Source organism: Vidua chalybeata, chromosome 18, assembly GCF_026979565.1.
Source record: "Vidua chalybeata isolate OUT-0048 chromosome 18, bVidCha1 merged haplotype, whole genome shotgun sequence".
In the NCBI taxonomy this organism is placed as follows: Eukaryota; Metazoa; Chordata; class Aves; order Passeriformes; family Viduidae; genus Vidua; species Vidua chalybeata.
Genome location: NC_071547.1, coordinates 504,924 through 515,226, shown reverse-complemented (window position 1 = coordinate 515,226; position 10,303 = coordinate 504,924). Strand labels below are relative to the sequence as shown.

General features: G+C 53.5%; 1 protein-coding gene across 1 annotated transcript; it reads left to right on the top strand.

The window, feature by feature from the left end:
- Positions 1 to 3,490: 3,490 nt before the first annotated feature.
- RAN (RAN, member RAS oncogene family) lies at positions 3,491 to 9,107 on the top strand. The gene is made up of 7 exons (XM_053959674.1): positions 3,491 to 3,571; positions 4,328 to 4,370; positions 5,184 to 5,268; positions 5,359 to 5,484; positions 6,415 to 6,602; positions 7,125 to 7,295; positions 7,395 to 9,107. Exons 2-7 carry the CDS (start codon positions 4,335 to 4,337, stop codon positions 7,437 to 7,439), a joined length of 651 nt encoding a protein of 216 aa, XP_053815649.1. The 5' UTR covers positions 3,491 to 3,571; positions 4,328 to 4,334; the 3' UTR covers positions 7,440 to 9,107.
- Positions 9,108 to 10,303: the final 1,196 nt, after the last annotated feature.

Below are 10,303 nucleotides of genomic sequence, written 5' to 3'. Positions count from 1 at the left end.
CGCCCGCCGACCGCCGCCCGCCCGCCGACCGCGCACGCTCGGCCCGGGCCCGCGGCCCCGCCCGGCGCCGTGACGTGAGGGCGCGGCGGGCGGGGAGCGGGCACGGCGGAGCGGGCACGGAGAGCGGGAAGCGGGCACGGAGAGCGGGAAGCGGGCACGGCGGAACGGGCACGGAGAGCGGGGAGCGGGCACGGAGAGCGGGGAGCGGGCACGGCGGAACGGGCACGGACAGCGGGGAATGGGCCCGGAGAGCGGGGAGCGGGCACGGCGGAACGGGCACGGACAGCGGGGAATGGGCCCGGAGAGCGGGGAGCGGGCACGGAGAGCGAGGAGCGGGCACGGCGGAACGGGCACGGAGAGCGGGGAGCGGGCACGGCGGAACGGGCACGGAGAGCGGGGAGCGGGCCCAGCGGAACGGGCACGGAGAGCGGGGAATGGGCCCGGAGAGCGGGGAGCGGGCACGGAGAGCGAGGAGCGGGCACGGAGAGCGTTCCGCGGGCACGGCAGGCAGTCCGGCCCCGCGGAACGGGCACAGCAGGCACGGAATGGGCACGGTGGAACGGGCACAGCGGGCGGGCGGTGTGGCACGGCCCGTGTGGCGCCGTTCCGGACACATCCAGAGCTGGAGCCGGCCCTGGGTCACCTGCGGCAGGTGGCCCTGCCTTGGCCGGGCGGGTGGGGCGATGTTCGCCTTCCATCCCCAGGGGTTCCGGGGCTCTGGGAATGTACGAGGGGCGCTCGCAGAGAAATGCCCGGTGCAGGAGAGCTGCGGTGCGCACCAGGGAATTCCCATCCCGCGAGGGATCCCCACGAGGAGTCATAACTCGATTGTGGGAGATTGCGTGAGAGGAGTTGTAAAAAGGTGTGGTCTGGTTATTTTTTAGTGGTACAGGCGTGTGTGAAAGGCCTGAGAGCTCGTAGGGCAGAGCATGCACGGACTGTGGAAGGCAGTGCCCTTTATACCGCTCTTCCTATGCATCTCCAAACGCTTTGTACCTGCTGCCTTTGTTTTGTACGTTTACCTGTGTCAGACTTGCTAAGTTTGTTCACAAGATACAGGAAATGTAAGGGCCTTTGAAAGTAATTATTCTGCTGATTACCTACAGATCTCATGGACTCTAATCTTTTAGGCAGTGATCTAAAACTGCTGAAGTGTTTTGCTGCCTGTGCTGAATGGGGTTATCTGGAGCAGATGTTTTGTGCATCCTCTGAACTGAACGCTTAATTATACATCCTGATAAAACAGATGCTAAAAACTAGATTCCACATGGTAATTTCTCTTTTTAACAATGAAACAAGTGTTTGCCAGGAGCTCAAATGCTATTATAATTGAATTTTTAATTATTCCAAATTAAAGTGCTAGATAGCTTGCAGGGACAATGTAGTTCACTAATAAATTTGTTACAATATTAAGAAATAACTAAAGCACAGTGAGTGTTATATACACAGATTGCTTTTCCCCCCCGTGTTTATATTTGTTAAAACTGCCAAACTCCACTGATGTGGCTTTATGGCCTCCTGTTTATAAACGCATTCCTGTTTGTCAGAAGGAGAGGTGGAATTCACAAGGGTTTTACGAGGATAGCATTGTGCTGAGAAAAATAAAAGATGAGTTGCATATTCTGAACAAATAATCCTGACACCTAGAGGCGCTCAGCAAAAATGCAAAAACCACACAAACCCAACTCATCTCAAAAAGGGAAGGCAAATTCAACGTGCCAGTGATTTTCCCAAGGAAATCTCACGCAAGATTTGGATGGGCATTACACTATCAAATAAGCAAAAATTACAGCACACACCAGCTACTCTTGTAAAGCTTTGTGTATTTTTTCTATGTCAGAGGAAATTAACAAGAAATAAACTACATTTGTGTATGTCAGCTGCCATGAAATACTTTCCTTGTCAATTCCATTCATTCAGATATATGTAAAAACATTTATTTATTCTAGAATATGAGGACAGCAACAAAGATAAAAAAAGTAATTTAAGTATGCTGGATTAAAAACAAAATACCAGAGGCCTTCAAAATCAGAGCAAACCCATGAACTTGGTATTTATAGATACATGCAAAACTTTTACGTTCTTCAAAAGTTAGCTTTCAAACAACCTTTTCCCACTGATGTTTGGACAGAGTTTTGAGATCTTGGAGAACTATTCTAAATAAGTTTTGCTTTCATGACTGCACTCTAGGGAATGCAGGTCGGTTTGTATGAAGAATGGGAAATCACGGCCGTGAGGCACATTGAAGGAAAGCCCATCGTACCCGAGAGCTGTTCAGTTAAACCCTCCTGCGGTAAACGCCTCTTTATTGAACCACACTGGAGGCAGTCGAACAGCTTTTCTAACCAACTACGTGCCTTTTTTCCACTTTGCAGAGAGAGCATCAGCAGCTGACAGCGTCTTAGGGGATTTTATGGCTGCAGCAGGGAGGCACGGCGGGCACAGCGGCTGTGTCACCCACAGCCGGACAGCTCGGGAGTGCCCGCACGGCCGAGCGCTGCTCCTGCCACCAGGGCTGCCCCGGGCCGGGCTGCGCGGCCTGTCCGGAGCGCTGCGCTCGGTGCTGGCCCCTCGCGGCACCGGGGCCACCGGCGGGCTGCTGGACGTGCCCAGCGAGGCCACCAGAGGAGTGGGAAGCGCGTCCCGGGAGGAGCGGCCCTTGGAGGACGGGAAGCCGTCCTGGGAGGGAGCTGAGGGGGCTCAGGGGGCGCCTCCTGCTCCCCTCAGCCCCCTGGCAGCAGCGCACCGGGAGCTGCGGGCCGTGCTTCCTGCCGCGCGTCCTGCCGCGCCCGCAGCGAGGCCCCGCAGGAAAGGCCTCAGGCCGCACTCAGGTTAGGCGCTCGGGAAGGCTGCCCCGCTGCTCGGGCACCGGGAGAGGATGGCCAGCGGGGCGACGCAGCCACCAGCCCGGAGGTGCTGACGAGGATGCGGCGCTGCCACGCGGTTCGGGAGGCCGTGCTGGGCACACGTTCTGGCCGGCTGGCCTCACGGGGCCGTGCCCGGGGCTGTGCCCGCTGCCCACTGTGCCCAGGGCCCGGGGCCGTGCCTGGTGCCCGCTCTGCCCGGTGCCAAGCCCGGTGTCTGCTGTGCCCGGTGTCAGGCCCAGGGCCGTGCCCGGTGCCCGCTGTGCCTAGTGCCAGGCCCGGTGCCATACCTGGGGCCATGCCCACTGCCCCCGGTGCCATGTGGGGCCGGTGACAGGCCCGCTGCCCGCTGTGCCCGGGGCTGTGGCCGGTGCCCGCTGTGCATGGTGTCGTGCCCGGTGCCGGGGCCGTGCCCGCTGCGGCCGATGCCCGGTGCCATACCCACTGTGCCCGGTGCCGTGCCCGGTTCCCGCTGTGCCCGGTGCCCGCTGTGCCCGGTGCCGTGCCCGGTGCCCGGTGCCGTGCCCTCCCTCATGGCCGCGGCCCTGCCCCGCCTCCCGCCGCCTCCCGCGCGCCGCGCACCACGTGACGCGCGGCCCCGCCCCCGCCCGCGGCCGCGCGGCGTCGCCGTCCGGGTATTTGAACGGCGCTTCCGCCATTTTCCCTGCGCCCGGCACGGAGCGAGGAGCGGGAGAGCCTCGGCAGAGGTACGGGCCCGCCCCGGCCCGGGCTCGGCTCCCCGCGCCCCGCCGCCATCGGGGCACGCGAGGCCGCTCTGGAAAGCGGCACCGGCGGGGGCGGCGGTCGCCGTTAGCTCGCGGCTCGGCTGGGCTGGGCTGGGTGGCGGGAGGCTGCGCCTGAGGGAGCGTTGCGGCTGCGGGAGCCCGGGCGCGTGGCGGCTTTTCGCCCCCGCGAGCGGGGCGGTGGAAGGGCCGGGGCCGTGCGCGGCTCCGTCCGCGGCGAAAGGGCGGGCGCGGTGTGAGGGGCAGCGAGCGGGGCTCCCGCGGCCCGGGCCGGGGGGAGGCGGCGCTGCTCAGTCATGGTGGCTCATGGCGGGCAGCGCGCCCGGCCCGGGGCGCGGGGAGGCCCGGCCGGGGCGGACCCGGCTCGGGGGGCTCCGCAGGGCTCGCCGCGGCCTCTCCCGCTCGGGCAGCAGCTCCCGTTGAGCTGCGGGATGCCGGTTCTGGGCGGGCCGGGGGGCCTCTCCGCGGATCGGGAGCGGAGCCGGGGTCGGCCGCCCTTCGGAGGCCGCGGCTCGGCCTCGGCGCGGCGGGGCCCGCCGGGCGCGGGGCCCGGGGCGGGCGGAGGCGCCGCCGCCATTGCCGCGCGCGGAGCCGCCACACGCGGGCGGGAGGCGCCGCCTGCCCCGGCCGGGCCGGAGCGCGCCCGGAGCTGGAAGCGGCCCCTTCCGGCGGGCCGCTCCCCGCGCTCGGCGCGCTCTCACGCTGCCATTTCCCCCGCAGACACAGCATGGCCGCCCAAGGAGAGCCCCAAGTGCAGTTTAAGGTAAGGCCGTGCTTCGCAGCTTGGCTTGGGGCTTTTTGTCCCCATTCTTCACCAGAAAAGCAGCACCAGCGACTCTCGAGTGCCTACGTGGTTGGTGGGTTTGGTTTCGAAGTGCTGGTGTTACCTTAATGGGGCGATTTATTGAAGCGTTGAATACAATTTACACAAAAAGAGTCTATTTAACTGTGTCGTTATTTTATCTGCAGTTTAGTCTGATAGATTTTAATGAATTTGTGCCTACAGAATGATTTTTAAATTTAAGATCTGAAGGTGCTCAGAGTGAATTAGAGTAGCCTGCTTTCTCTTATGTGCTAATTGTTCAAGTGTTTCAGAAGGGAATTTTCTGGTGTTTTGAGTGGTTGGTGGGTTGGTGGTGTTGTTTGTTATCTTAAAAGCCAGAAGTTCTGAAGACTCTTTCTTGAAGGTTGTTTCTTGTGTTTCTTTCAATTCTTAGCTAGTGTATTCCAGCTCATGCTGCAAATGTTGGTGGGTTTTTAAATTGTAAGGTAACAATGGATTTCTCCAGAGGATGTTTTCATAATTTCCTCTTGAAAGCCCTAAACATTCTTCATTCAGTCTCTTGTAGTAGCTTAATAGAACCATATTCACAGGGTTCTTACCTACAAGGACTGGGTAAGACTGACCAGAATTACAGCATGATGGGTTCCCAGCACAGGGAGCTGATTCATGGGGAGTTCTGTCTTTTGTTTACAGCACTAAGCTCTTTGTAGTAATGAATAGTATCTGTGCTGGAATGACTGATCAATGTCTCAAAATGCATTGCTCTGACTATTTTCCTTTTTCTGTCCTCAGCTTGTTCTGGTTGGTGATGGTGGCACTGGTAAAACAACATTTGTAAAGCGTCACTTGACTGGTGAATTTGAAAAGAAGTATGTAGGTATGTCTGAAGAAACATTTGAGCTCCAGTATCTTACAAATTGAAGTACAGTCTGTGAATTGCTAAATGCACTGCTTTTTATTTCCCTAGCAACACTGGGTGTTGAAGTTCATCCTCTGGTGTTCCATACTAACAGAGGCCCTATCAAGTTTAATGTATGGGACACAGCTGGCCAGGAGAAGTTTGGTGGCCTGCGTGATGGCTACTATATCCAAGGTAAGATCTCTGGGGGGGACAGCTCTGTACCTCTTGGAGCTCAGTCCTTCATTCTGCTCATGCTGGCCACGCTGGAAGCTGTCAGTGTGGCTGCAGTGATGAGCTGGCGTAGAACTCTTCAAACTCTTACGTAGAGAGGATAATGTCCTTTGCCAGACAACGTGGGAACGTGGTGAGGTTGTGTTTCAGGGTGTTCCTGTGGCCTTTGGTATTAATGGAATGAGCAGATACCACTGGCAGCACTTGGTGGGTAAGGGGTGAAAACCTGTGCTTCACCAAGTGCAGATTTCTGTCTGTATTGCTGTGCTCAGGCAAGGCCTTGGAACACAGAAACTCAACATTTTCAATGCCATGAGGAACTTGGAGCCCTTCGTGCCAGAGTCTGTTTGTCTTTCTGAAAACATGCAGTGTTCTTTCTGCTTGGCAAACATCTGTCCCATGCTACTTCACTCACCTGCATATCTTTAGTGGATCTTACTTTGGTCAAGTATTCTTGAGTTCCCTGAGAAACCCCTCTGGACAAGGGCGTCCTGAGATGTGGACCACAGGCTCTCAGCCTACCTTTACGCCTTATTAGCATGTCTGAGATGAGTTAAATAGGTGTTAACTGGTTCTGCCAGGCACTTGGGTAAATCCAGGCTGGCTTCCATAGTCTTGTATGGCATGTTCCTCAGTGATAGAGCTGAACTAGCAAAAGCAGCTGTTGTGATATGGGCAGCACAGGCGTGAGGTGACACAGCCGTGGGCCAGGTGCACTGATCCTGCACTGGCCTTGTTAACAGAACAGCAGCTGTCACACCTGTGATGCTGAGAGGGAAGAGTTAATGCAGATACTTAACCCTAACTTGGGATATCTCTGTTCCTCTTCTCCATCCTGTGTTGTAAGCAAGTGGTTACACCTGGTGTAACTTGCCTTTCCTTCTCTTGCAGCTCAGTGTGCCATCATCATGTTTGATGTAACATCAAGAGTTACTTACAAGAATGTACCTAATTGGCATAGAGATCTGGTACGAGTATGTGAAAATATCCCCATAGTGTTGTGTGGCAACAAAGTGGATATTAAGGACAGAAAAGTCAAGGCAAAATCCATTGTGTTCCATAGGAAGAAGAATCTCCAGGTAAGTCAGGAGGAATCCAGCTGGTTTTGTCTCCTGAGTGCAGCTGGGCTTTGGATGCTGAACTGGGTGCTCAGCCTCTGTCACGATAGGCAGCCTCACGTCTGTTGGCCCTTCAAACCAGAGTTCAGGGGAGGGGGAGGTGGTGATGTTAAGGATGATCATCACTGGCCTGGAGCAGAAGCTGTGCCAAATTCTTTAAGAACTGGAGTGCATTTGGCTGTGACTGCTCAGAATCTCATCCTGTGACAGGACTGGGACTAGAGTACATCACGTCACAGGAGAAAGATCCATGTGCTATTGCCTCCTGAAAGCTTTGTCCTTGATGAGATTTGATAATCTTTCAGTCAATAGTTTCTGCCTGAAACTGTTTGTTTCTAGACACTTAAATCATAACTGCTTATGAATATGGAAACAAAAGCCATGCAGTCAAAAAAGAAGGTAAAAGAGTTGATTGTGTTCATCTTTATATGCTCTAAATATTAGATGATTTTAAAAGTAATGTCTAATATTTGCTTTTTTCAGTATTATGACATTTCAGCTAAGAGTAACTACAACTTTGAGAAGCCTTTCCTGTGGCTTGCTAGGAAGCTAATTGGAGATCCCAACCTGGAGTTTGTTGCCATGCCTGCGCTTGCACCTCCTGAAGTTGTTATGGACCCAGCACTGGCAGCACAGTACGAGCAAGACTTACAGGTCAGTGGCAGGGGCACAGGGGCAAACAGCTGCCTGGTGTCACACACAGGGCACAAACTGCTCAAGAACAGTTCTGAAGCGTGACTTCCTGTGTTGCAGATTGCTCAGACCACTGCACTGCCAGATGAAGATGATGACCTGTGAGGGATGAAGCTGGAGCCCAGCGTCAGAAGTCTAGTTTTATAGGCAACTGTCCTGTGATGTCGGTGATGCAGCGTGTTTGCCACTTTATTATCTAGCTGAACAGAACATGTGCTTAATCTTTGGGATGCTGAAAGAGATGAATGGGCTTCGGAGAGTGAATGTGGCAGTTTAAAAAAAACAAACAAAACAAAATGAAAAAAAAAAACAAAACAAAAAAACCTTCATATTTTGGACCTGCATATTTAGCTGTTTTTTGGACTGCAATTACTTCCCCTTTTGAGTTTCAAATATAAGACTGCTGCAGTCACATCAGAGTGTTAAGTGGAAAATCTTGTTTCTGTCATTCCCATTCTTTTGTTTAGGTAATAAAGTTGTATTTCAAGTATCTCCAAGCAAGTGAACTTTCATGCATTGTTAGGAAAACTGTTCAAAGTGTCTTCTGTTCTTAATTTGAGGGTAATACTTGATTGTCTACTACTGCATTTCTCGTTCTGTTTTCCTTCCTGCTTCTCATACTAAGCTCCTCTTGCTAATTCAGAGCTAACAGTTCCCTGTCTGTGCTTGCTGGCTGGCAGAGCTGAGGCCAGCTGAAGTGCCAGGCAGAGCTGCAGCACTGAGCACGGCTGTGGCTGGAGGAGCCTTCCCAGCCGAGTGCAGTGCTGGTGCTGCAGGGTGCAGCCTGCAGTTCTGCCGGCACGTCCTGCAGTTCTGCCTGCGCGTGCCGCAGTTCTGCCTGCGCGTCCTGCAGTTCTGCCTGCACGTCCTGCAGTTCTGCCTGCACGTCCTGCAGTTCTGCCTGCGCGTGCCGCAGTTCTGCCTGCGTGTCCTGCAGTTCTGCCTGCACGTCCTGCAGTTCTGCCTGCACGTCCTGCAGTTCTGCCTGCGCGTGCCGCAGTTCTGCCTGCGTGTCCTGCAGTTCTGCCGGCACGTCCTGCAGTTCTGCCTGCGCGTGCCGCAGTTCTGCCTGCGCGTCCTGCAGTTCTGCCTGCGCGTCCTGCAGTTCTGCCTGCACAGGCCGCAGTTCTGCCCGCGCGCCCCGCAGTTCTGCCTGCATGTCCTGCAGTTCTGCCTGCATGTCCTGCAGTTCTGCCGGCACGTCCTGCAGTTCTGCCTGCAGTTCTGCCTGTGCTCCCTGCAGTTCTGCCTGCATGTCCTGCAGTTCTGTGCAGTCCCAGCTCCTCGCTGGTACCACAGGTACCCTCAGCTCTGTGTTTTTAGCAGCCAGAAGCAAACGGCATCCAGGCCTGTGAGCTGACTTCAGCTGTGTCTTTGCATGGAACAGCAGTAGAGCTATAGCTGGTTAAACCAATTCTAAGCATCTTCAAATTCACTGACCAGAAAACAACCGTGGTTTGAGCTAAAATGCTCTTGCCTTCCCACTGCTATGTTAGCTGGAGCCACAGTGATTGAAACATCTAGACTTTACTGTAACTGCACCAAGTTCTTAATTTGAAACTGGCTTATTACAGCACAAATGGTGGAAAATGTCAACTTTTAACACTACCTTGTAGAGATGAATCTTGGTCAATATTAGTACTGCTAGTAAGCAAAACTTAAGTTTAGGAGGTTTTTTTTTTCAGTAGTGTTTGAGTACATGAAGTCTCGAACTCTTCAGTTTTGTATTTTTGGTTTCTTAATAAAGTGGAGCATTTCATTTATTCCTTTTAACTTGCATGTTTGTGTACATGAATTACTTCAATATTCAACTTCTGCTGCCTGGTAGCAAAAATTGGATTATGATTATTGTGCAACATTGCTGTAAAGGAATAATTTTTTAGTTCAGTTTGGAAATTCTTGGGGGTTGGGGTTTCTGGCTACTCAGAAGCTCCTGGATGAAAATGAGGGATGTACACTTGGTGTTTGTAAGAGGGACAAACTTAATGTTTCATTGACTCTTCTTGCTGCATAATCCTGCACTAACTTGTGTTGTCTGTAGTGTTGCTAACCCCCGTGCAGGTCGTGGCTAATCCTGCTGGCTTGGCTGCTGCTGTGCTAGGTGTGGGATGGTGGCTTTTGTGCCTTCAAGCTCTCCTGCTGAAACAGCTGCCCAGAGCCAGCGTGGAGCACTTCTCACCTGGAGAAGAGCAGGCAGCAGCACTGGAGGGGGTTTGTGTGGGCTCCCAGCTGTCAGGGGTGTCCTGTCACAGCTCACCTGCCTGGCAGTGCCTGTCCTTGGTGTGCTCCTGCAGAGCTCAGGGAAAAGCTGCTGGAACACTGCTCCACCCTGGGAGCTCTGCCCTAACCTTCAGTGCATCTCCCAGGCTCAGAGAGACAGGAATGCTCATCCTGCTGTCAAGCAGTGTCTTCATTTGCCAAGTTTTGGGAGTGGAGTGAAGCCCCCTTGCAGCATTTGTTACCTTTAGTCCTTGTTAAAACTTGATTTTAAATGATGTGGGTGGCTTCAAATGCCCGTGCAGAGTGCTCAGTTCAAGCTCCTTATCTACAACCATGCTAAGGAAGTTTTCACTAGCTGGGTTTAGAGAAAACAAAAACTTACCCTACTCAGTCAAGTGAAGACTTTCCAGTGGAGAGTCTGTTCCAGTCTGAATTCAGCAGTGACAATAATTCCTGCTGCTCCTGCTCTATAAACTTGCCACTGCACAAAGCCAAAGGTAACTTGCTGATGGCTTTTTTCCATCTTTGTGGCTTTCAAAAATAGTACCAGAGGGGGAGCACTGTGTGTTTTGTTTAGACTGAGAATACAAAGGTTAGTTTTCCAGTCAGACTTTCAATGGATTACAACATAAAAAAAAAAAAAAAAAAAAAAAAAAAATTTCTGGGTCTAGGAGTGGATTCTCTGGGCAGGTTTTAGGGAAAGAGCTCAAGCCCAGAGAGTTTTGTTGCATTTATAAATTAAAAGGTTG

What these genes read in the sequence shown, in the direction of transcription:
- RAN (XM_053959674.1), top strand. Translation starts at nt 4,335, where the DNA reads ATGGCCGCCCAAGGAGAGCCCCAAGTGCAGTTTAAG. An exon ending in TGATGGCTACTATATCCAAG is followed by an intron (nt 5,485 to 6,414) that starts GTAAGATCTCTG and finishes CTTCTCTTGCAG; the next exon opens with CTCAGTGTGCCATCATCATG. An exon ending in AGTACGAGCAAGACTTACAG is followed by an intron (nt 7,296 to 7,394) that starts GTCAGTGGCAGG and finishes CCTGTGTTGCAG; the next exon opens with ATTGCTCAGACCACTGCACT.